Source organism: Halichoerus grypus, chromosome 8, assembly GCF_964656455.1.
Source record: "Halichoerus grypus chromosome 8, mHalGry1.hap1.1, whole genome shotgun sequence".
In the NCBI taxonomy this organism is placed as follows: domain Eukaryota; kingdom Metazoa; phylum Chordata; class Mammalia; order Carnivora; family Phocidae; genus Halichoerus; species Halichoerus grypus.
Window position 1 is genome coordinate 53,331,656 of NC_135719.1, and position 27,507 is coordinate 53,359,162.

General features: G+C 34.8%; 1 protein-coding gene and 1 pseudogene across 4 annotated transcripts in view; both read left to right on the top strand.

The window, feature by feature from the left end:
• The window catches only part of ICE2 (interactor of little elongation complex ELL subunit 2), a 64,488-nt gene that overhangs the window by 2,753 nt on the left and 34,228 nt on the right, over positions 1 to 27,507 (top strand). For 3 of the 4 annotated variants that reach the window (XM_078079269.1, XM_078079271.1, XM_078079270.1), the window contains exons 4-10: positions 447 to 551; positions 6,797 to 7,058; positions 8,138 to 8,257; positions 20,058 to 20,195; positions 20,776 to 20,892; positions 21,244 to 21,403; positions 22,293 to 22,474. In XM_078079269.1, coding sequence (XP_077935395.1) covers positions 447 to 551; positions 6,797 to 7,058; positions 8,138 to 8,257; positions 20,058 to 20,195; positions 20,776 to 20,892; positions 21,244 to 21,403; positions 22,293 to 22,474 — 1,084 coding nt within the window. The remainder of the gene's footprint in view (positions 1 to 446; positions 552 to 6,796; positions 7,059 to 8,137; positions 8,258 to 20,057; positions 20,196 to 20,775; positions 20,893 to 21,243; positions 21,404 to 22,292; positions 22,475 to 27,507) is intronic. The other variant, XM_036093438.2, reaches the window with a different exon arrangement.
• On the top strand, positions 26,634 to 26,716 carry LOC118536550 (U6 spliceosomal RNA; annotated as a pseudogene).

Below are 27,507 nucleotides of genomic sequence, written 5' to 3' on the forward strand. Positions count from 1 at the left end.
ATATTTAGTCTTTGTAGTGTCTCGTGACCTGGCACAATAATGCATGAAACAAAACTAAGTTGAGAAGCATTTTCTTTCAGCAACCAAACATCTTAATGTTATACCACAGAGCCTGAGGTGAGCCCTGCCCCTGACAGAATCTTATTGTACCTCAGTCTTTTCTATCTTTAACTCTTAAGTATTTCTGATATTTAATTGGGTATTAATGGAAAAGCAAGGCTGATATTTGAACTGGAGAATTTTAGAATGAGCCTAGGCTAAAAGCTATCCAAGTAAAACATCTAAACTCAACATCTGATATTTGAAATTAAAATTATTAAGAGGTGATTGTCTAGAAAAGGGGCTATGGGGGCATGTAGTTGTAAACTACAATTGTACCATTATGCTGCTTAGTCTAGCATTAGATTTTGAATTGTCAAATATAAGTAAGTTACTTTGTTTCACAGGGATGTTTCCTCAAAAAATGGCCTTAAGACATTTTTCTCTCGAGAAAATTATAAAGACCATTCCATGGCTCCAAGTTTAAAAGAACTATGTGTTTTATCTAACAGGTAATATATTTATTTATTTGGTTGTTTATTTTCATATTTGATTGTTATTTTTCTCGCAGTTGAAGTTTTATATCTGTATCCACTATTAAACATTCAAATTATAAAAATGTAAAAATTAGAAAATGGAAGAACCCAGTACCCAAGGATGACTAGTCTTTGGTATATGTGTATTTATATATATAGGTATAGATATAGACAGATAGATATAGATATATATAAACAAATCTTTTTGGACCTTTCTCCACATAGATATAAAAACAAAAATGGGATCATACTATAAATAATATTAAATACTATGAAACTGTTTTGCAGTTTGCTTTTTCATTTAAAATAATATTTCAAGTATCTTTCCATGCCTCTCTATATAGCTGAATCTTCTTAATTGTTACATAATGCTTCATTATGTAGATATACTTTCAATTCATTTACCTAGTCTGATATTGCAAAATGTGTTCCTCTTTTTTTTGTTACTATAAACAATACATTGATGAAATTCTTGTAATAATTTTTATAAGATAAATTCGTAGAAATTGAATTGTTCAGTCAGATGGCATATGCATTTTATATTTTAATAGATACTGCCGAATTGCCAGAGATTTTTTTCCCTCAGATATGAACATGCCTATTGAATGATAATTTTCCCTTCTCACTGTTTGCCTGCCTGTAACTGCTCTTCTTTCCTTTGTGATTGGCTATTTCTATTCTATTGTGGGTGAGTCTTGAAACCAAGTAATTGGGTTTACTAGAATGGACTGTAAATATGACAAGTGAGGAATTGGGGAGCTTCTCTAGAGGAGCTCAACATTTACTTTCATCCTTCTCCACTCGTTTTGCAATTGAGGAAGTATATTTCCAGCCTCTGTTTGGAATGGGTCCCCATCTGTTCCTGCCTTCTCAGTACCCTTTCTGTCAATTAGCATCTCTTCCTACTGCTATATTTTCATTCTCTCTTGATCGGTGTTTAAAGGTGCTCAAGTTTTTCCTGTCTCAATCCCTGGACTCCATTGTTACTTTCTTACCTCTTCTGTTATTTGTACTTAGATTTCTTTAAAAACTTGTATGTTTTTGCTGGGAGGAAACTATAAGACATGCAAAAAATGTTTAACAAAATGACAATAATAATAAGTCCCTCCCTGTCAATAATTACTTTAAATGAATTAAACTGTCCAGTCAAAAGACAGATTGGGAGAATGGATTAATAAAATAGGATAAAACACTTCACTGCACATCTCACTACATTTGCTTTCACTGAACTTCCCACTCTAATCTGGCCTCCACCCTCACTAGTCTACTAAAACTGCTTCTCTCAATATCATCAGTGACCTCTCGACTATAAAGATATCTCACTCTCCTAGTTTTCTGGTGATGGTGGTATTTCTGTCTCTTTTACCATCTTCATTTTCACGCTTGCCATACTGGCTCATTATACTCTCTGGAGCTTTTAAGAAATACTGATTTTGTACTCTCAACCTATGCTTTTGAATCTGAACCTTTAAGGATGTCTGTGGAATCAATTAATTGACCGCACTGATAGTCATTTAGGTTGTTTCCATTCCTTTCCTATTAAAACACTGAGCATCCTTTTATGCTATCCTTATATGCTGATGATATAAGTAGGATAAATCATATAAGAGGAGGTATGTATATGTTTTTTTGTTTTTTTTAAAGATTTTATTTATTTATTTGACAGAGAGAGACACAGCGAGAGAGGGAACACAAGCAGGGGGAGTGGGAGAGGGAGAAGCAGGCTTCCCGCAGAGCAGGGAGCCCGATGCGGGGCTAGATCCCAGGACCCTGGGATCATGACCCGAGCCAAAGGCAGACGCCCAACGACTGAGCCACATAGATACTACCAGAGTGCCATTAAAAACATTTTTTAAAAAGTGCTTTTTTGATTCATCAGATGAATAAATAAATTCACATAAAAGCAAGTAGATGTTGTAGTAAAGAGGCGATTTTAAAAGCAACATTCTTGCCTAAGTGCATAATTGTAATGTCTTTGCTAATACCACCTATAGAGGGTTGAGTAGATCCCATATGAATGCATCTGTGGATTTTTAAAGCTATTTTTGTTATTCAACTTAGACCATTTCTTGAGGATACCAATTTCTTTTTTTAATTTCTTAAAACTTACTATCAAATAAAGAATTGCCTTTGTTTATTTGAATCAAAGAATGCCTACCAATTCTAGTATCCTGCAAGAGGAGGGTAAAAATGTGTATCTTTACAACTTTTTTTAAAGGTAAAAGGAACATGTATCTTTAAAAAAAAACAAAAAACAAAAACTTTCACCACTCTATATACTTTTATCTCAGCCTTCATCTTTTCAGACTAAAAATTTTTAATATTAATCTTCATCCTGCCACTGCTTCTTAATTATTTTAATGGTTCTTTTCAAGTTTAGCTCTAGTCAGCATGTCGTAGGTGTGGGTTATAGTCTGAATTATGTAAGGGAGATGACATCTTGCTGGCAATTGGTACAGCTTCTAAAATATTTTCTTCTTAGAATATCCTTTAGATTTCTGTATAGCACAAAATAATAGTATAATTTACCTTTTGGCATAGAAAAAATAAAGATATAAGGCATTGATTTCAAATGTTTCTAGTCTTTTTTGCTCACATTAAATTTTATTAAGTTTTGTTAAGGAATGGATTTTCAGACTATTAATTTACGGGTATTTTCTTGATGGAAAAATTAGAAAAAAATGTAAAATTTTTATTAACCCTAATTTTGTGTTTTTTGTGTTCTCTAACATATTTGGGAAATTAAAGCATTTTGGAATATGTTGGTCTGATATCCAAGTAGTTGGTCTGACCAACTGCTTTCTGCAATAGGAGGTTTTTATTCAACCCTTCTCCCTCTACTGGAAGGTAAACATTTACCTTTTTTTAAATTAAAATTTTGGTTGTAGACACTTATAACTGAGTTTTGAGCCAACAATGGGGAAAGTAGCTTCAAATAAAAATTATGAAATTTCAACATGTTTAATATAGAAAACTATAAATCAAATTTAGGAGGTACAGGTAGACTTTAGATGGGGGCTAGAAGCACCATTTCCAAATGCCACTTAAGGAAGACACCCAAACCAATAGACTTAAAGCGTAGGAGACTAAAAGTTTGAATTCTGCCTTTTTTTTTTTTTTTTTTTTAGAAACGTTAAGCCAAAAAGGAGAATGGGTGGTTGACAAAAGGAAGGGGGAATACTTCAAACCATCAACTAAAATAAAATATAATGCTGTAAATGTGGATAGAGAAACCCTGTCAGATGCTTTTGGCTTGCACCCTGATGAAGATTTTGACAGCACTGCACTCGGAAATGATCTTGATGTGCTGCCATTTCATTCTTTGCTGAATGTAGCCAATTTAAACTGCTAGAATTTCTTGACATTCCTACTCTGGCATATCTGAGTCAGCATCTTGTTGCTGCAGCAGCTTAATTAAATTTGCCAGTTTGTGCCACAAGGACAGACATGTTCTCATATTCAGAGAGACAGCTGTGAAGCAGTATTGTTAAGAGTTGCGGACACAATACTGTTAGGTTTGAATAGCTCTCAAGACATTTTCTAGTGAGAAATCAATTTGCTGTAATACATTTCTCCCAAGATCAGCAGTTAATATTCATTTTGTTAACCTAAAATATGCTTATTTTTATACAGTTATTGGAGAAACTTTAGTAGCTAAGTATGTCTTCTTTCACCTGTATTATTTTCAGAGCCAATTTAAGCATCCTTAATTTAATTTCCAAAATTCTTTTCCCATTCACTAACCAGCTCTCTTGATTAGTTTTCCATCTTTAGTTTAGCTCTTTAAGGGGGGGGGCTGGATATTTTGCTTAATTTGGGGGCCTTAACTTTTTTTCTAAGAATCTTGGCACTTTTACCGTAATTATTCTAGTATTATAGAGCTGATTTAAAACAAATTATCAGTAGTTTTGGATGGGGCGCAGCCTTTGTCAAGACAGAGATCTAGATTGATAATTCTCAGCCTTATCAGACCAACACCCTCCCACTTTTTGTTACAAATATGTATGAGAAATAATATAACTCCTTTGCTAGCCTGAATTAAAATTCATAGATAATAATATTTTAAAAATGTCTCAGATATATAAATGTGAAATCAAAGGAAATAATTTATACTATTTATTTTAATATGTAAATGCATAGATACTACTGTACTAGAAGATATAATGAAGTAGGCAGATGCACCAGCTAAAATGAACAAGGTTGGATTTTTTTTTAAGATTTTATTTATTTGAGAGAGAGAGAGAGAGAGCGGGGGGGAGTGGCAGAGGGAGAGGGAGAAGCCGACTCCCTCCTGAGCAGGGACCCAGATGCAGGGCTCGATCCTGATCCCAATCCCCGGGACTCAGATCATGACCTGAGCTGAAGGCAGACGCTTAACCAACTGAGCCACCCAAGCACCCCAACAAGGTTGGATTTAAGAGAAGTTAACATGAACTATGCCATAGAAGAATCATAAAAATAGAATAAAATGTATTGTTAGGATAAGTAATAACAGACCAGATTTGTTTGTATATGATTAAAAGAAAGCCTAAAGGAACCTTTGAAAGTTGTGTAGTATACTCCCATACATTACATTACAGGCAGCTAGTATTCCTCACCTCTACGTGCCTTTAATTCTCCCCTTCTTTTTTGACAACCCAGATGCAACCACGGTCTTCTAAAATTCCCTAAAGAAATTAATACTGTCACAATTGAGCCCCTCCCCACTCTCCCTCTTTTTTTTTTTTTAGATTTTATTTATTTGACAGAGAGCACAAGCAGGGGGAACAGCAGGCAGGGGCAGAGGGAAGAGCAGGCTCCCCGCTGAGCTGAGCAAGGAGCCTGATGTGGGACTCCATCTAAGGACCCTGAGATCATGACCTGAGCAGAACGCAGACACTTAGCCAACTGAGCCACCCAGCCATGCCCCCCACCCCCGCCCCACCCCACTTCTCTTCTCCCTCTTAATCCCTGATCATGTTATCCTTAGGATTCTTGGTCACCTATTCAGTAAGTTCAGTTTGGAAACCTGAGATCTCCATAGTTACACTCTATTGATATACATATATACATATTTACTTATCTTTCTTCCCCATTTATTTGTCTGATCCACTTGATTGTAAAGTTTTAGAGAGTAGAGACTGTATTGTTCCCATGTCCAGCACAAGGCTGACACATGGTAGTCACTTAGTAAATATTAATGAATGGGGGATGAAGAATGAATCAGCAGACCTCCATCCTCCTCATTAGTTTCCCTTCTCTTATGTTACTGTTGTTGTTTAATTTGGAACTAAATCATAGGGAACAGTTACTGTGGTGGAAATTAGAATTGTGGAGGCTAAGGAAGTGTAGTTGTGTGTGTATGTATGTATTTGTATGCTTAAAACTCTTATTAAAAATGTAGATTACTACAATTGAATACTAGGAATAGTGACAAATTATGAACAAGATAAGAACTTTGTATTCATGTACCTCACTATTGCAGAAAGGTGTTTTTTTTTTTTTTTTTTTTTAGAAATTGGGGATATCTTTTCATAAATATGGTAACAGGTTCTCTAGTTACTACTTTCTCCTCTAGTGCATTTCTTTGTAGATATGCCACATTTTCTCTTTTGCATTCATTCAAAGCATAAAGACATTTCCATGGACTCAGCCATGTATGAGTGATAGAGGATTGTTCAACTTTTCTAAAACCACTATTGCTTCCATAAAATATGGCACACAGTGTTCGAATTTTCTTTTTAAATCTTGAGATAATTAAAGGAAACTAGAAAATATAGAATCTCAATTTGTGAACCTGTGACCTAAGCATATCCTGCTTTTAGTGGCTTTTGTTCACCATATTAACTAATACATCTTACTGAAGAACTTAAGCTTTTGAAAACGACTTGCATTGTAATAAAGGTGAACATGAAATACTTGCATCTATAATGGCAAGAGCAGTTTTCCTCTGTTGAATAAAGGGGGAAAAGTTCCAAATTGAATAACTTGTCTCAGGATTTTGCCTCTTCCTCTCTGTCAGATAATTGAAGGTAAACTTGTAGTATGATCCTATCCTGCAGAATACTTAATTTACACCAAATGGCTAAACATCAAAATGCAGGTGGCAGAGTTAGATAATAATCCAGAATTTACTATGTTAATCACGCTATATTCTCCCTGGTGATTGAGAATCATGAAGTTCCATGATAGTAATCTTCATGTGAAAAGCACATATTTCTAAATTGTATTTTTTTTTCCAGACGTATAGGAGAAAATTTGAATGCATCAGCAAGTTCTGTAGAAAATGAGCCGGCAGTTAGTTCAGCAACTCAAGCAAAGGAAAAAGTTAAAACCACAGTTGGAATGGTTCTTCTTCCAAAACCAAGAGTTCCTTATCCTCGTTTCTCTCGTTTCTCACAGAGAGAGCAGAGGAGTTATGTGGACTTGTTGGTTAAATACGCAAAAATTCCTGCAAATTCCAAAGCTGTTGGAATAAATAAAAATGACTACTTGCAGTACTTGGTATGTATTCTATTCTTCAGCTTCAGTAAACAGTATTTAAAAGTTAGGAAGTGTTTTAACTTTGCTTTTATGTTTCTGGGTGCAATTGTATTAACAAAAATGGAAAATTTAAGGAGTTTAATTGACAGAGCATTGGTGCTTTCATTCTTTTGTTGGTTCTATTATAGTTCAGGCATTTTGCTCTGGTTCTGAGCATATTTCACTCCAGTTCATCTTAAGTACTAGCAGAACAATTTTACATTGCTCATTGAACCAATTTTAAGTTTTTGTTTGATTACTTTAATTAGTAGTTTCAAGTTCTCAATTATATAAATGATGCTGTGTTGAACATCTTGGTTGCAAACTCGTTGTTCATATCTATAATTGTTTCCTTAAGATAAATTCTTAAAAATAAAATGGCCAGATCAAAAACTATACATATTTTTTGAGGCTTAGATCTGCATTTACACATGGGAAAATTGTTATGCAAAAAGTTTAAGCCAATTTGTACCACTATTGCATGAAAGTTTTCTTTAAAAAAAAACCAAAAAAACTTCACTAACCCTGGATATTACCTTTTTGCCTCTAATTTGATATGGAAAAAATGGTGATGCCTTGTTTTATATTAATTTACAGTGTTTACTAATGAAAATAAGCCATTTCCATGTGTTCATAAGCCATTTCTATTTCTTTTGTAACTTGCCTATTCATGTTGTTTGCACATTTTTCCATTTGAATGTTTGTCTTTTATGTTAATTAAGAGCATTTTGTGGAAAAGTTTATTAATTCCTAAATAGGTAGTGTGATATTAGTCATTTGCTCTTTTTACAGAGTTAGGTTTTTTTTTAAATTGAAGTGTAGTTGATAGGCAATATTGTATTAGTTTCAGGTGTTCCACATAGTGATTCAAGATTTATATACATTTTGGAGTTTTTAATAAGTTTGTCATTATTACATAACAGTGTTTACTCTTTCTCTGATTTCTGCTTTGGATAGAGACTTTAATTAGTCTTTAAGTCCAAATTATTAGAGCAGTGATTGAGAAGTGATTGTTTTTAATCAAGCTTATTCCATGACATGTCTACTTTTTTAAAAATCAGGATATGAAAAAACATGTGAATGAAGAAGTTACTGAATTCCTAAAGTTTTTGCAGAATTCTGCAAAGAAATGTGCACAGGATTATAACATGCTTTCTGATGATGCTCGTCTCTTCACGGAGGTAAAAAAAAAAAAAAAATCATTTATTTAAACTGGCAAGTAATAGGCAATAACAGCATTTAAAATGTGTGATGATCCTGCCACAATCATATAAAGATATCAGTATTATCAATTTAGAGACCAAATTGTGTGTAGGTCTTTTATTCAGCATGTATTTTAATAATGAAAATACTAGCACCTCAAAATCATATACACTAGTAGAATACTCATATTTGTTTTTTTTATTCTACTGATCCAACTACCAAATTTGAATTATATTTTATTCACATGGATGGTTTGATCTGATGCACGGATGTCCCTTGTGGCAGAATGGGTGTTTAAGGAGTTACCTTGGTCCTTAAAAATCTGAATGGTCATTTAGTACTTAGTCATATAAATTTGTATTTGTTATCTTCATGGTAACCAGCTACCAAATGGAAGAATTTCAACTGTGAGTTCATTTTTTGATACTTAGATCATTCATGCAAATGTATCAGCAAAGCATGTAAACCACTGTACTTTGTACCCTACCATCATTCAGTAGGCTTAGGAGAAATTCAGAATACACTACTTAAATGGTAACTATTAAAATGTATTATTGTATTAGAGTTTATCTACAAACACCAACATCAGTATGAATTTTTTTAAAGTCTTTAAAACTAATCATTCTATATAGCAGTGTGATCCGCTTGACACTACTGAACTCTACATGTAAAATGGTTAAGACAGTAAGTTTCGTGTGTATTTTACCACAATTCAAAACAAAACAAAACAAAACAACTGGTCCCTATAATTTAGGGGCAGCAGAGGATGTTAATTTTACCATTTTTTAAACATATTTTAAGGTGAAATTTTGGTGTTAATATGAACCAGAAGAATGATTCTTCTAAGCAAATGGAAGAATTGCATTTTTATTTTCTCTGAATCTACATATGGTATACTCAAACCAAGTGTCCTATTTTTCCATATGGAAAAGGAATTGTAGCTGTTCCTATTTTAATAGTGCTTTTGAAAGGACCAGAATGATGGTTCTAAAACTAAGTCATATCCCCTCATGTCACTGGTTTAAAATGGTTTCTCAGTTCACTCAGAAAGAGAGGGCAAAAAAAAAAAAAAAAAAGAAAGAAAATTAAAAAAAAAAGAGGGTATTTACAAAGTTGTACAATGCCCTACATGATCACCCTCCCTCAACCACCGCCCCCCAAGCCCAGCCTGCTTCATCTTCTACATAGCTCCCTCTCAGTTCTCCTCCAGTCTACTGGCCTCTTTGTGTTACTTGAATACTCCAAGCATGGTCCTGCTTTAAGGACTTAGGCTCTTCCCATCTTTCTGGCAAGCTGTTCCCCAGATAAGTGCATGGATTAGTTCCTTGATTTAAGTCTCTCACTGTTCAGATGCCAGCTATCAATAAGGATATCCCTAATTACCCTGTAACAAATAGCATCACTTTCAGGGTTCCCTTTACCATGTTTTATTCTTTTTTATTGTCTTTCCCCACAACACCTATACATAAGTGCTTTTTTTTTTTTTAATATTTTATTTATTTGACAGAGAGAGACACAGCGAGAGAGGGAACACAAGCAGGGGGAGAGGAAGAGGGAGAAGCAGGCCTCCCGCAGAGCAGGGAGCCCGATGCGGGGCTTGATCCCAGGACGCCGGGATCATGACCTGAGCCGAAGGCAGACACCCAACGACTGAGCCACCCAGGCACCCCCATAAGTGCTTTTTTGTGCACTGCTGTGCTCCCAATGACTAAGTAATGCCAGACAAACATTAAGTTCTCAAGTGCTCATTGTAATTATTTAGTGAATATAAAAGTGTTTATTAACAAAGTACATTATTTGATAGGGAGTGTGATAGCTAATCAGCATTAAGTCTTGTTTTTTAGTCAGATTGACTTGGCAATATATTTTGTCTGATTTACATTTTACCTCTCCACCCTAAAGGTTCACTGATATTTTTCTGATTTTTTAGTGTTTTAAAATTTTAATTTTATATTATGAAGTGCAGTATACTTACAGAAAAGTATATAGAACAAATATATACAGCTTAACAAATAATTATATAGTGAACACCTATGTAAGTCTCTTACAAGTCAAGAAATAAAACATTACCAGTAACCCAGAAGCTCCCTGTATATCCCTCCTAATAATAACATTCTCCCTACTTGAAGAAGTAATCACTGTCACAGTTTGGTGTTGATAATTTTCATGCACTTTTTTTGGTAATTCTTCGAGCTCACTTTTGCCTGTTTTTGAGTTTTATGTGAACAGAATTCTTCCTTCACTCATTATGTTTGGGTGAGATTCATCTGCATGTATGTGTGTAGTTGTAGTTCATTCATTTTCTTTTCTGTCCATTATTATATTACATAAATAAACTACAATTCTATTGATCATAGTTTGAGTTGTTTCCTGTTTGGAGCTATTCTAAGCAGTGCTCCTATGAAAATTCTCATAACATGTCTCTTGGTGCACATGTGCACACATTTCTACTGGGTATATACCCAGGAATGGAATTGTTGAGTCATAGAGTATACACATATCTTTAACTTTAGTAAATAATGTCTAACTTTTCCAAAGGGTTATGCCACTTTACAGTCTACCTTTGAGAGTTTTGTTGGTCCGTATCCTCAAGTTAATACATACATAGTGGTCATTTCAGTTTTAGCCAATCTAGAGGATATGGTATTATATATGTAATAAGACTTTGCATCTTTTCATATGCTGATTGGTTATTTCTTATGAATCAGCTGTTCAAGTTTTGCCCTATATTCTACTGGATTTTTTGTTGTTGATATGTGGGAGTTCTTTGTATATTTGAAATATACAAATTTTATGGGTTATGTATGTTGGAAATTTTTTCTTTTATTTGATAAAATGGTCTCTTTTAATCTACAAATTTCCCCTCAATTCCTTTCTTTTCCTTAAACTTTATCTTTTCAAGAACTTGGGTCATTTGACCTGTGAAGTTTCCTATGGTCTAGATTTTGATGAGTGCTTATTCACAGTGACATTCAACATGTTCCTCTTTTCTCTGTATTTCTTACAAATTGTTGATGGGATCTGGAAGCTTGATCAGAATTAGTCTTGGCCAAATGGATCCAACACATAGATGTTGTATTCTTTAATCAGGTGGCACATACGTCTGGTTGTTTCTTTTTTGTGGTGGTTGCAGCTGTTCATGTTCAATGCCTAGATCTAGTCATTCACTGGGGTTTATAAAATCGTAGGATTCTAGTTGCATCATTTATTTGTATTTATTAGTTGGAATAATTTTATTAAGATATGTTTTCCCTCATCTATGTGGTTTCCCGATTCTTGTAGCAGAAAAAACTGCTAGATTCTTTCCCTTTATATGCCAGTTTTGAAAAAATTGATTCCTTCTTCTCCAATGTTGGTCAATGTTTTCTTTTTTAAAAGTATTATGGGTTTTAGTCCACTGTAATTACTCTTTTTGAAGCTCAAATAATACCAGCTTTAGCCAGTGACCGCTCTTCATACTGGCTTTTGAGTCTTTTTGAGTCACTGTGGTAGTCTTTGAGGCTTGTTTTGTACGTTTCCTGTCTCAACCCTGGAATCAGCAATTCTCCAGAGCCCTTGTTTCTTTCAGTGGCAAGTTTTATTTCAAGTCTACAGTCTGTGTGCTGGGGATGCTCATTGCTCCTGGATTGGTCATTGTTTCGGAGAATATTTCAGTAGATGGAGCTAGGAAATAGTTATTTAAAGAAAAAAATACCACATGTATCTCATTTACTTTATACCACATTATACTCACAACAACCTTAGAATAACAGTACTATCAATCAATGGGATACTGAAAACAGTTTGGAAAAATTTTTTGTATGTTCTCCCTATTCTCCCCTACTTTTTTTTTTGTTTTTAAGATTTTATCCACTTATTAGAGAGCACGAGCAGGAGGGGCAGAGGGAGAGGGAGAAGCAGACTCCCTGCTGAGCAGGGAGCCTGATGTGGGGCTTGATTCCAGGACCCTGGAATCATGACCTGAGCCGAAGGCAGATGCTTAACCAACAGAGCCACCTAGCACCCCTCCCCTACTTTTTTTTTTAAAAAAGGTTGTACTTTATCTATGTTGTTAGAGCATTAATTATTACATACTAAATAAGCTCTTCCTTTTTACCATATTTAATTCTAAATCAATTTTACTGAAGTATATATAATTTACATATAATGATCCATTTTAAGTGCATGTCACTGAGTTTTCACAAATGCGTATACCTGTGTAACCATGACCACAATCATGATAGGGTATGTTTCCATCACACTTAAATGATCTCTATGCCTCTTTCTGTCCGTGGCCTAGGAAACCACCAGTATGCTTTCTGTTTCCATGGATTAGATTTGCCTTTTCTAGAGTTTCATAAAAACTGAGTCACACACAATGTATTCTTATGTCTGGCTTCTTTCATTCAGCATTTTTTTTGAGATTCATCCACATTGACACAAATATGCACAGTGTGTTCCTTTTTATTCCTTTTTATTGTATACACCAAAATTGGTTTATCAGTTCAGCTGTTGATGGACATTTGTGTTATTTCCAGTTTGGGGCAATTATGAATAAAGCTACTATGAGCATTCTTATATGAGGTTTTTGGGGAACATATGTTTTCATTCTTCTTGGGTAAAGAACAAGGGGTAGAATTTCCAGATCATATGGCAAGTGTAGTTAAATGTTATTAGAAACTGCCAAACTTTGTCATAATGGATGTGCCATTTTACACTCATCACAAATGTTTAAAAGTTCTAGTTGCCCTGTACTTTTGCTAACACTTAGTATTGGTGATCTTTTTTTTTTTTAGAAAAGTAAAGTTTTGACCTCAGGTTTCATGTTCCTTCCTGTTGATGACCTTAGTCGCACCCATGCAATTCTTTTTCTTTTTCAAATTTTTATTTATTTTCTTGTTAGTTAACATAGAGTATAGTACTGGTTTCAGGAGTAGAATTTAGTGATTCAGCACTTACATATAACACCCAGTGCTCATCATTACAAGTTCCCTCCTTAATATCCATCACACATTTAGCCCATCTCCCACCCACCTCCTTCCATCAACCCTCAGTTTGTTTTCTATCATTAAGAGTCTCTCATGGTTTGTTTCCCTCTCTCTCTCTTTTTTTTTCCCTTCCCTTATGTTTACCTGTTTTGTTTCTTTAATTCCACTTATAAGTGAAGTCGTGGTCTTTGTCTTTCTCTGACTGACTTATTTCACTTAGCATAATACACTCCAGCTCCATCTGCATTGTTGCAAATGTCAAGATTTCATTCTTTTTGATGGCTGAGTAGTATTCCATTATGTGTGTATTATGTATGTTACATATATGTGTGTATATATACGTGTATGTGTATATATACTTATATATGTATTTTATATATATATTTATATACACCACATCTTACTTATCCATTCATCAGTCGATGGACACTTGGGCTCTTTCCGTTGTTTGGCTCTTGTTGATAATGCTGCTGTAAACATCAGGGCACATATACCCCTTCCAATATATTTTTTGTATCCTTTGGGTAAATACCTAGTATGTAATTGCTGGATCCTAGGGTAGTTCTATTTTTAACTTTTTGAGGAACCTCCATACTGTTTTCCAGAGTGGCTGCACCAGTTCATACTGGTAATCTTTTTACATTTTAACAGCCTCCTGGGTGTGTAGTGGTATCTCATTATGGTTCTAGTTTGCATTTCCCTAACGAGCGATGATGTTTTAAAATCTTTGCTGATTTTATTGGTTTTTATTTTTATTGAGTCTTGAAAGTTCTTCATATATTCTGAATGCAAGTCTATTATATATGTAGTTTTCCCCAGTTTGTGACATGTTTTTTAATGTTTTTAAGAGTGTCTCTCAAGGGGCGCCCGGGTGGCTCAGTTGGTTAAGCGACTGCCTTCGGCTCAGGTCATGATCCTGGAGTCCCGGGATCGAGTCCTGCATCAGGCTCCCTGCTTGGCAGGGAGTCTGCTTTGTCCTCTGACCCTCCCCGCTCTCATGTGCTCTCTCCCTCTCATTCTCTCTTTCTCAAATAAATAAATAAAATCTTTAAAAAAAAAAAAAAAGAGTCTCTCAAAGAACAGAATTTTAATTTCAATGAAGTCTCATTTTTCAAAATGTTTTTGGTTGGTGCTTTTATGTGTTCTATCATAGAAATCTTTGCTGACCCCAACTGGTTCTCATCTGGGATCACTTTTACTTCTTCACCCCTGCCCCATGGCTTTTAGCAATGTCTGGAGACAATTTTGATTGTCACAAGTGGCAAATGCTACTGGTATCTATTGACTAGAGGCCAGGGATGCTACTGAGCATCCTACAATGCACATGTCATCTCCCACAACAAAGAATTATCCAGCCCAAAGTGTCTGTAATGCTTCTGTTGAGAAACCCTGATCAAGAGGGTTTATAGTTTTAACTTGAATGTGAATGTCCATTTCAAGTTTTTATGGTGCAAGATGTGAGGTTTGGATCCAAGTTCATTCTTCTTTCATGTGGATATCTAGTGCAAGCATAGTGATTCTCACCTGAGAGTCATTTTGCCTCCCAGAGGACATCTGGTAGTGTCTGGAGACATTTTTGGTTGTCACAACTGAGGAAGGAGTACTTCTGGCATCTGGTGGGTAGAGTGAAGGATGTTGCTAAATATCCTTCAGTGTATAGGATGACCCCCCACCACAAAGAATTACCTGGTCCCAAATGTGGAAAGTGCCAATATTGAGAAACTCTGCCTAGCACTATTGGTTGAAAAAGCTATTTTTTTCCCTCATTGAATTGCCTTGTCACCAGTGTGGGTCATGTGTGTGGGTCGATTTCCTGACTCTATTTTATTTCATTAATCTATAAAATTGTCTTTATGCCACTACCACCTGGTCTTGTAAGTTTTCAAACCATGTGGGGGAAGTCCTGCAACTTTGTTCTTTTTAAAAATTGTTTTGGTTCTTTTTAGTCCTTTGTATTTCCATGTAAATTTTGGAATCCACTTGTCAATTTCTACAGAAGATTTAGGTGGGATTTCAATAGGATTTCTTTGCATCTGTAGAACTTGTATTTTACAGATATCTTTTAAAATAGTGTTTAGCTGTATTGCCTTTCTTCCTTTTCTTTTTAAATAAAATCTGACATCTCTTGTCTTTTAACTAGAAAGACTATTTACATTCATTATGATAATTGACATACATGGACTTGTTTGTGATTTCATTTGTCTTTTTCTAAAGTTCTTTCTAATTTTACTTCTTTTGAGGGCATTGACTTTTTTTCTCCTTCTTTTTCTCTCCTTACTGATTTGGAATTTATTCTTTGTTTTTCTGTTCTCCTAATGGTTACCCTTGAATTTTTACAGTGATTTTTTTCCCTCACTGAATTGCCTTGTCATTAGTGATGTGTGGGTCAGTTTCCTGGTTCTATTCTGTTTCTATCTATTAGTCTATGTATCTACAGAGACCATAGAGCATTTTGACTGATGTTGTTTAATGCTGTCTCTAAAACCTATGTTATTATTTTATATGAACAATGTTTTAATTTATCTACAAATTCTGACGATTTTTGGCTTTCCATTTCTTCTTCTCAAATTTACATTCTGAGATCCTCCTCATTGTTCCTGAAATGCTTTGTGTTCTAGATGTTCCTTTGATGACCGTCTCTGGGTGATGAACAATCTTTTGGTTTATCTGAAAATATTTTTTTGTTTTGTTCTCCTTCTTATATGATAGTTTTACTCCATACATAATTCTAAGTTGACTGTTTTGTTTCTCAGTCTGAAGATATAATTCTACTTTTTCTGGCTCCTGTTTTTGAAAAGTGTATCATCTGTTTGTCCTTTCTTTTAGGGAATCTGTCTTTTCTCTCTGACTGCTTTATTTTTGGTATTTTACAGTTTGACTACAATGTGTGTGTGTTTAAATCACACTTGGTTCATTATGTTTCTTGTATCTGTATATTCCTATCCTTTATCAGTTCTGGAAAATTCTCAGCCATTTTCTATTATTGCTTCTCCTTCATTTTCTCAACTCTGTCTTTCTGGGATTCCCATATTCCCTAGGTTAGGCCTCAGTCTATCTTCCATTCCATCCCCTGCCCCGTCTCCCTCTCTCCCCCTTTTAACTGTGGTAAAATATACGTAACATAAATTTTTAAGGACAGTTGAATGGCATAAAATACTTTTTTTTTTTTTTTTTTTTTTAAAGATTTTATTTATTTATTTGAGAGAGAGAGAATGAGAGAGAGCACATGAGACGGGGGAGGGTCAGAGGGAGAAGCAGACTCCCTGCCGAGCAGGGAGCCTGATGCGGGACTCGATCCGGGGACTCCAGGATCATGACCTGAGCCGAAGGCAGTCGCTTAACCAACTGAGCCACCCAGGCGCCCTATACTGTTTTAAATATAATTCTACCATCCACCTCTAGAACTTTCTCATCTTCCCAAGCTGAAACTCTGTACCCATTAAATAAGAACTCATCATTCCCTCTTCTCCCCAGTCCCTGGCAACCACCGTTCTACTTTCTAGCTCTATGAATTTGACTTTTCTAGGTACCTCACATAAGTGGAGTATTTGTCCTTTTGTGATTTTTATTTCACTTAGCATATTATATTCTTCAAGGTTCAACCGTGTTGTAGGATGTGTTAGAGTTTCTTTCCCTTTTTTAGAATTTATTTTTAATTGTGGTAAAATACACATAACTTAAAGTTTACTATTGTCATTATCTTTAAGTGTGCAGTTTAGTAATATTAAGTACATTCATATTGTTATATAGCCAAGTCTCCAGAATTCTTTTCACCTTGCAAAACTGAGACTCTTTACCCATTTCTGAACTGTTTCTGCTAACAACATTTTTGATACCAAATACGTGTTTTGTTTTGTTTTTTTCCCCACACCAACCAGTTCTCCAACTCTCTGGAAGGCAGCTATTTTCACCACTATCCACCAAAACAAGTTCTCCAACTCTCTGGACGGTAGGCCTAGAGTTCCCATGACCTCCTCCTCTGGTTCAGTAATTTGCTACAGAACTCAGGAGAACACTTTACTTACTATTTCTAGTTTATTATAAAGGATACAACTCAGGAACAGCCAAATGGAAGAGAGAGATGCATAGGGCAAGAAATGGGGGAAGGGTCACAGAGCTTCTGTGCCCTCTCCAGGCATACCACCCTCCCAGCACCTATGTGTTCATCAGCCTTGGAGCTCTCTGAACCCCATAGTTTAGGGGTTTTTATGGAGGCTTTGTTTCCTAGGCATGGTTGATTAAATTATTGGCTGTTGGTGATTAAATCAATCTCCAGCCCTCTAATCATGCCCTGGTCTTTGTGGCAACCATCTCCCATCCTGAAGTTATCTAGGGGCCATGAGTCATCTCATTAGCATACAAAAGACATTCATTCTTGTCATTCAGGAAATTCCTAGGGTATTAGTGCCCTGTGTTAGGAACCAAGGACAAAGACCAAATACATATTTCTTATTTTATCCATTAAACAATAACTCTCAATTCCCATCCTTCCCAGTTTGTCGCAACCACCATTCTACTTTCTGTCTCTGAATTTAATCTTCTCTAGGTAACCCCATATAAGTGGAATTTATGGTATTTGTCTTTTTGTGACTTATTTTACTTAGTGTAATGTCGTCAAGATTCACCCATGTTCTAGCACGTTTCTAAATTTCCTTCCTTTTTAAGGCTGAATACATATTCCGTTGTATGTATTTGGACATTTTGCTTATCCATTCATCCATTGATGGACACTCTGGTTACTTCTACCTTTTGGCAGTTGTGAATAATGCTGCTTTGAACATGGGTGTACAAATATCAGTTCAGATCTCTGTTTTGTGAATCTTAAATGTAAGTCTCATGTTCAGCTCCTTACCTGATCTTCCCACTGGTGGAGGCATTTGACCTCAAGATACTTCATCTTTTATGGGTTTTCTGCTCACTGCTCCTGTTTCTTCTCACTCTAGGTGTCTGAGGTTTATTTATTTACTTATGGTCCTTGAGATTCTTTTTGCTTTTTACCAAGCCCAGTAATGCATGAAAATTGTTAGTTGTAATTTATCCAATATGTAGTGGGATTTGGATAGAAATGCTCTCTCTTCAAAGTATACCTACTCTGCTATACTGCCAGAAGTAGTGTCCATTATGTTTTTACGTTTCAAACATGAATGATACCGTATTTTTCCCCTCTGGCCCAAAATAAAATCTAGGGAGCAGAGTCATTTTCACCTTTCTTTGTAATGATAGATCTGTATTAAGTACATGCATGTGCTTTTGGTGTGTTTAGTTTTCAAGATATTTTGAATATTAAATAAGATTCGGTGGTTGGGTGATGGGAAACAGCCAGAATCTCTTAACCTTCATAGCTGTTTTTCAAAGACAAATTATTAGTTAAAACCCTTTTAAATATATCAAATAATGATCCTTTAGTTGCTTAATACCTACCAGTTATGAAATATCTCTAATAATATATAGTAATGTATCTGAATATAAGAGTAAAAGTATGTTAGATTTTCCTGTGACTTTCTCTTTCCCTAATTACTGAATTAAGTGAAACTAAGAAACACTAACATCCAACAGAGTTTTACCAAGAAAGATGTGTGAGCAAATATCTAACTAGAATACTCTGTATGTCATATAGTTCTTATATATTGCTTTCTTTTGCGTGTATGTTTAAGTTCTTGTAATGACTGCTATAGGATGGGAATGTTAAGGGTAGAAGTTAACTAATATAAATGAGCAAAGATACTACGCAGATCTGACTGCAGTTGACTGGGATTTGTAAAAACAAACAAAACATTTCCATGTTAACCTACATCTGCCTTAGTTGCAAGTAATATTTGAATAAAATACCAAAGTTAGCATTGAAAAGAATGGATAGAGGGGGGAAAATGTGAAAGACAGCAGGAAGTGAGGATTTAGGAAGGGGAGAAGAGGATATGAAATTAGATGAAAAGAGACTGGAGTAAAGTTATTAATTTGTAACTTGACAAATTTTATAAATGTCTGAGGGAAAGAGAATATAAAGATTACAAAGATATGCTTATTGCTAATTTACTTTTGTGATATAAAGTAAATTCTAAAAGCTTCAGATTAGATTCATTGACAGGAGAAGAAAAAATACGTTTCTTAGAAGATGATATACATATGTTTTTTAATTATAACCCCACTCCCACCCAAAACCACTGTGCATCTTTGAGTTATTTACATGTTATCACAATGTCATATATTCTGCTTGAGTAAAGCTGTGTATCTTATTTCCTTCTTGATTAGATTTCCTGGTAAGTTATTAGTATTTTGAAAAGTTTGGAGAGAAGCAAATACTAAATACTCCATCATTTAATTAGTTTTAACATTGTTACTTATTTTTTAGGTTGTAGATTAGAGTGATTTGTAAGATAACTACTTTGTTAATTCATTGTGCTTTGGAATCTTTTTAGTGTATTAAACTTACTTATTTCTAATTAGTCATGTAACTTTATTGCAAGGAAACGTGTTGAAATTTTCATGTGGCTTTATTTCCTTGACAGTTTCTTAAATAGCACAGAAAATATGATGCATCTTTTCTATTTAATTTTAAATTTTAATACTATTGCTAATTTTAGTATTAAATATCAATCTTTTAAGAAATTAGGTTAAAAAGTATTACTATGAAAATAAGAGATTAACTTAAGTAAGGAATATACATTATGCTTGGATTATTAGAAGTTTGATTAATGAAATGAGGCTAATATTTATAATGAATAATTATATAGTCACATATAACTAAATTATTTTTGTTGTATTATTATGGAATTATGATACAAATGAATTTCTCTTAATTTTTATTTCCTAGCAAATTTTAAGAGCTTGTATTGAACAAGTGAAAAAGTATCCAGAGTTCTATACTCTTCATGAAGTCACGAGCTTAATGGGATTCTTCCCATTCAGAATAGAGATGGGATTAAAGTTAGAAAAAACTCTTCTCGCATTGGTAAGGCTTACCAATGAAGGTATAAACTTACTTTTCTCTGAAACATCACCTATATTTCACATAGACAATATTTATGTTTAGGTTTTGAACAGTAATGAGATGTAACTTTTAAAATATGCAATGCAAATGTGTCTTTTTTTATTTTATGGATACCAATGCTTGATTTTTTTTTAAATGTCACTACTAACTTTATTTCTTGGTTTTCTTTTCTTCATTTCTCATCTTTCTTAATGTTCCAAAATACAAGCAGAGAAGCTTTTTTCTTTTAAATGATTGTACTCACAATCATTGGAAGTAAGTGTGTGTAGAGAGGATATTTTAGAGTTTCTGTTATATGTGTACCTCATAAAATGAGAGGTTAGAATGTAAAGTGGTAAGGAAAATGGCATGGCACCCTTGTCTTGGACCGTTTTTGAAAAAAACATGTATGTAGGTTGTCAAGCAAAATCATGGGAATCATGGCTTTAAGAAGGCTCTAGAGTGAGAATTTTAAGTTAAGAGTTTTATATGATGAAAAGATACTTAGGGGAAAAAATACATGTGGTATTTGCAATAAGACATTCCCTTTTTTCTTACTTAGGGCAGTGTAAAATATGTGAAAACTGTATTTCCCTCAATGCCTGTGAAGTTGCAGCTCTCAAAAGATAACATATCTACCACTGAGACACCAGAAAAAACAGCTGCAGCTATGCATTATGTAAGTAAGAAAGTACTTTGGATTTTCCCAAGTAATTTGCTGTACCTCATAAAGTACATATGATCTTCCTGTTCTAAAGTCCCCTTCTTGGGGTGCCTGGGTGGCTTAGTCAGTCTGCCTTCAGCTTGGGTCATGATCTCAGGGTGCTGGGATCCAGCCCCGCGTTGGGCTCCCTGTTCTGCAGGGAGTCTACCTCTCCCCCAGCTCATGCTCTCTCGTTTTCTCTCTCTCTCAAATAAATAAAATCTTAAAAAAAAAAAATAAAGTCCCCTTTTTGCATGTCTCCCTTCTTTTCATCAAAGAAATTTCCAATACATATAATGAAGTAACAAGTTATATGTTGTTTTCCAGGATATTAGTAAAGATCCAAATGCAGAGAAGCTTGTTTCAAGATATCACCCTCAGATAGCTCTAACCAGTCAATCATTGTTTACATTATTAAATAATCATGGACCAAACTACAAGGAACAGTGGGAAATTCCTGTGTGTATTCAAGTAATACCCGTTGCAGGTTTGTGATTTGCCATAACAAGTAATACTTTGAAAAGAGGAGTTGGAACAATTCTATTTCAGCTGTCTAAACATAGGTGGTCGTTTGTCAAATAAAAAAATCTTAGGTTTTGATTTAAGAAGGATGTGAATTTTAAATTTACATTTAGTAGAACTTTAAATATATAATACTACTAAAGGTTCATACTCATACATGAGTAATTAGATCTATAAAACTTGTATTCATATTGGGGGCGGTGAGAAAGAAATAGTTATGGTTTAGGGTAGCCAAAAATACATGAAATAATGAGGTTCTCTGTCTTTCATTGAAATGAAAAGAATGTAATACTTTATTAGACAACCTCAAATGAGTGAGTTTCCAAGACATTTACTTGTCTGGTATTGGAGTTCAGAATTAAAATAGGTCTATACTTGTAAGCATAGGATAGTTTTTCTTTGGACAGTAAGTTAATACCTTCTAGATTCATTTTATTATATACAACAATTATAGTAAATATAGAACTGTATCTAATGAAATAAAACTACAGATTAGAGTTAAATATAGTATATTCTCTGTGGTTGAGTTTTATCACTTTTTGAAAGCATAGTTGTATAAGAACTGAGTAATAATGACAGTAAAATTATATGAAATAAAAAGCAGAAAACCTTTTTTAAAATTTATTAGAAAGAGAACATATTTTTCTTGCCAGTCAAATTCTCTTGCCCTTATATCTGTAAGGGACATTGAAGATCACAGATTCAAGGGTGGCAAATACATGAGACGTGCTATACTTTCCTATGCTATATTTCTTTGTTTGGTGATCTTTCTGTCCTACATCCTGTTTGTTTGTTTGTTTTGAAATAGAATTTCTAGAAACTAATCACCCTCTTTCTTCTGTTTTTGTTTTAAGGCTCAAAACCAGTTAAAGTAATTTATATTAATTCACCACTTCCCCAAAAGAAAATGACAATGAGAGAGAGAAATCAAATCTTCCATGAAGTTCCATTAAAATTCATGATGTCCAAAAACACATCTGTTCCAGTCTCTGCAGTATTTATGGACAAACCAGAAGATTATATGTCTGAAATGGAAGTATGTAATGCTTGCTTTTTTTTTTTTTAAGGGAATGTACTTCTTTATCTTTTTGAAGCATAAAGTTTTATTGCAAGCCTTTAAATCTAGTAGTTAGAAATAAAGCCTTTAGATTAAAACTTAAAATTGAACCCCAAGTCAAGCTAGACTTTAAGCAACTGATTTAACCTCCCTTAGCCCCAGTTATCTCCTTTTGTAAAAGAAAGATGATAATACCTATTTCAAAAGACTGTTGTAAGGATTAAGTTTGATATTATATGTAAAATGCTGAGTACAGTCTTTAGTATATATGTAAAAACTTAGTCAATGGTGGTGGTAATCATGATAGTGGTTTTATTTAATTGGCCTCATTCATATTCAAGAGTTTTTAAGTATGAAAAGGAATAGATGAGTTTGATTGGTGCAGAAAGTATTTCGCCAGATTGTTAATCCTTTTCAGTATATTCAATAGCTGCATGACCTTAGGCAAGCTTCGTAATTTCTCTTTGTCTCTGGTTTGCTCATCTGTAAAATGGGTTTCATGACAGTACCTAACTCAGGATTATTTGGGATTATATGAGTTAATACAAGTAAAGCATTTAGGACAATGCTTGGCACTCCATAAATACTATTTTTATTATTTTGTGTTTAGACAAAACTTTATCCATTCATTTTACTCATTTTACAAATATTTATTGAGCAGATACTATCCTATGCACTGAGGATACAGCAGTGAATAAAAATAAAGTCTCTTTTTCTCTTACAGCTTACATTAGTGATAGAGGATGAGATAATAAAACCATAGTGAACAAGCAGCTAGTGATAAATGCTATGCAGAAAAATAGAGTAGAAAAATAAGGGTAAAGAGATGGGAATGAGACTATTTTAAACTGATGATCAAGAAGGCTTTTCCAAGGACAGGAAATATGAACAGAGGCTTGAATAAAGTGAAAAAGCAAACAAAATTAGAAAATAGAAAAATATTTTTTTAAATTTTATTTATACCTAAGAGCTCATACTATTTTAAGAATATTGACCTTTTGCGTTTCATAATTGTTTATTTTTTTCTCTGCCATTTGTCTTTAATATATTTATAGTGTAATGTCATAAAGCACTTCCAAAGTTTGAGTTTTCTTTTTTACATTTTTCTTTTTTTAAAGATTTTTATTTATTTATTTGACAGAGAGAGAGAGACAGCGAGAGAGGGAACACAAGCAGGGGGAGTGGGAGAGGCAGAAGCAGGCTTCCCGCCGAGCAGGGAGCCCGATGTGGGGCTCCATCCCAGGGCCCTGGGATCATGACCTGAGCTGAAGGCAGACACTTAATGACTGAGCTACCCAGGCGCCCCTTTTTACATTTTTAAATCTATCTTACACTTGTTGTGAGGTGAATGTCAGGAAGTAACAAGCACTATGAAGAAACATGAAGTAGGTTAAAAGGGATAAAAAGTGACAGTAACTTCTTTCTGTAATGGCAGACCAAGTAATGTGGACCTTTGCCATTACTGATTACAGCTAAAAAAGCTGGACAAAATATAAAAATTTCTTTCTTAGAATCATCAAAGAGCTAACAAGATAGTGAGGAATTACAGGGCTGAGATACTAGAGAAGACCAGAATCCAGAGAGGTAAGTCTTTCACTCAGAGTCATTTTTGCCCTGAATGGTATTTGCCATTTCTGAAGGGGCAGCAAAAAATGAACTATGCTTTTGGCAGCATCACAAGACTAGGGGGACAAAAGTCAAAGTTTGGTTTTCTAGCAAGGGCTTGAACCCTACAGGGCTGCACCCCAGGAGTAAGGGTGAGCTAGAAATAAATCCACTGTCTCAGAGATTGTAGCCTGAGTTTTCAGGCCTTGAACTTGGATTTCTAGTGTCTCTAGACACCTAGTAAGAACCGATGAAAATAATTCTTAGAGGAACATAACATCATTTTGAGCCTTAAATTATTTCTACAGTTAACTTTTTAAAGCGTCCAAAAAGCAAAAGGGTAACTGAACTAGATACTGTGAGCAAGAATCATCAGAAACAATGACCAAAGAAATTGACTCACAGAGACAGATCCTGCAATTATCAGTCGCAAACTGTTAGCCAACTCTGTTTAATTATACAGCATTCAAGGAAGTTAAAGCCATGCTTGAAAATTTCAATGAGGAACTAGAAACTTTAAAAGAGATAGTAGATTTGAAAAAGAACTAAAGAAAAAATTTTAAACTGAAAAATATAGCAAGTTAAGGATTTTGTAAATGGGGTTATTAGCACCTTAGATAAAGCTGAAAAGAGAATTGATAAGCTGGAAGATGAGTCTGAAAAGACTATCCATAATGAAACACAGACAACAAAAAGAAAATAGGGAGAATAGGGCAAGAGATATAGAGGATATAGTGAGAACATCTAACATAGGTGTAGTTTTATCCAGAAGAATAGTGTAAAAGAGATAATCAGTCCAAAGCAATAGTTGGAAATAAAAAACTCTTAAAAGCCACCAGAAACCAGGTGCCCAGGTGGCACAGTCAGTTAAGTGTCCAGCTCTTGGTTTCAGCTCAGGTAGTGATCTTAGGGTCATGAGATTGAGCCCTGCATTGGGCTCTGCACTCAGCTTGGAGTCAGCTTGAGACTCTCTCTTCACCTCTCCCTCTGCCCCTCCCTGCTTTCTCTCTCTAAAATAAATAAATAAGTAAATCTTAAAAAAAAAAATCCACCAGAAAAACAAAAGGCACATTACCATTATAGGACTGAGAGTTAGACTGGCAAGTAATTTGTCAACAGCAACAATGGAAGCCAGAAGACACTGAAACAATGTATTGTGCTAAAATGACCCCATACTAAAATTCTTTAACCAGTGAAATATCCTTACATAAAAAATTAAAGATATTTTCAGATAAAAACTGGGTTTGCTACCAGAAGACTGCCTCTATTGGATGTTCTTCAGGCACAAGGAAAATAATCCCAGACAGAAGGAGCATGGTACAGATGCAAGAAGGAATAAAGAAAAACAAGTGAAAATAATGTGGATAGGCTCTAATTTGTAGGTGAGTCCAGGGGCCTCAGGAAATTAAGAGAGTTCTGAGATGACCGGAGCCCTCAAAACTCTAGAAACTAATCAACCAAAGCCCCTTTCAAAACAAAAGTCTTCACTCAGACTAGTAGTAGAGTTCATATTGAGCAAAACAAGGACATTAAAGGTAAAGAAAAGAGAAGTTTTCATATAACTGAGGGAGAGGGGACTAGAGAAAGCAGATTTCAGAATATACTTAAGATTTTATACACATACACACACACAAATTTATATGCATACATACCTACCTACCTACCTACATACATAAATACATACCTTGTGGTAACAGTGGAGCATGAACTTAGAGCCATGAGGTTCAGAAAGCTGTCTTGGCATGCCCTTACACAGGATTGTCCTCCCATAGGAGCAGGAGAACCCATCTAATTTAAAGACGAGAAACAGAAGAGGATTGTTGATGGAAGCTCTTATAAAAGTACTAGAGGAAAAAAAAGATAATTGCTATAACATTTCCATAGTCAAGTGAAGAGAGATACACCCACAAAACATGAAATGGGTTCATCCTTTGCCCTAGAAATCTCAATTCTAGAAATGTAGTTCAGAAGTACACTGGGGGGGGTGCCTTACTGGCTCTAATGGTAGAACATGTGACTCTTGATCTTGGGGTTGTAAGTTCGAACCATGCTTTGGGTGTAGAGATACTTAAAAATAAAATCTTACTGGGACGCCTGGGCAGCTCAGTCGGTTAATTGTCTGTCTTCGGCTCAGGTCATGACCCCAGAGTCCTGGGATTGAGTTCCTAGTTGGGCTCCTTGCTCAGCAGGGAGCCTGCTTCTCCCTCTGCCTGCCACTCCCCCTGCTTATGCACGCTTTCTCTCTCTCCCTCTCTCTCTGACAAATGAATAAATTCTTTAAAAAAAAAACAAACAGAAAAAAAGAAGTACTCTAGGAAAAAAGCAAAATGCATGTGCAGGGTATTTATGGCAGCACTGTTTGTAGTAGCCAAAGACTAGAAACAAACCACATGTCCCTTAATAGGGTATTGATTAAATAACCTGTACATCCTCAGTAGCATACCATGCGGGTATTAAAAGGAATGAGGAAGGTATAGATAGGCAGCTGTGGAGTGATACCTAGATATACTATTAAGTGAAAAAGGTAAGGAAGGTGCTCACTTCGGCAGCACATATACTAAAATTGGAACCCTGCACAACGATGACACGCAAATTCATGAAACGTTCCATATTTTTGTAAATAAATCATAATACAAAACAAAAGACAAGGAAGAAAACATTTTTTGTAATATGCTACTTTTTATGAAGGGGCAAGTACAAATATATACTACGCACATACACTTATTTGCTTATATATGCTTATATTAAAAAGAATAAAAACCCTACATAATAAAGAATAAACCTAAAACTAATGAAAATGTGTAACTGTGGGGGAAGGAAGAAACAAAGTAGAGGAAGCAGAGATGTCAACTAGATTTCTCTAAATGTATTTTGTTTTACAGTTTTGACTTTTGAGTCATATACATGTTTTACATGTCTATAAAACAAATTTTTGAAATGTTATAAAAGCCAACCTAAGCTGAAATGAAACAATTAATCCACTGTATATCAAGTTAGTGGTTTAACCACTCAGTGAATTATTTTAAATGATTAGAGACTTACTAATTTGACTATGCATCCCTAAAGATTTATATCCTAAGTACAAAAAGAACTGCCAAAAAATCTTAAACTGCCTTTAGGAACTCTATTGTTAGAAATGATATTACTTTTGTTATTTTCAACACATTAGATAATATGATAACACAAACAAGTAATTATGTGTATAGTAGGAACCCAGAATTTCAGAGATAGAAGAGAGATAAATGCCAATCAAGAAGTTAAGTAAAAGCTCGAGTGCCTGGGTGGCTCATTCGGTTAAGCATCTGCCTTTGGCTCAGGTCATGAGTCCCACATCGGGCTCCTTGCTCAGCAGGGAGCCTGCTTCTTCTGCCTCTCCCCCCTGCTTGTGCGTGCTCGCTCTCTCTCTC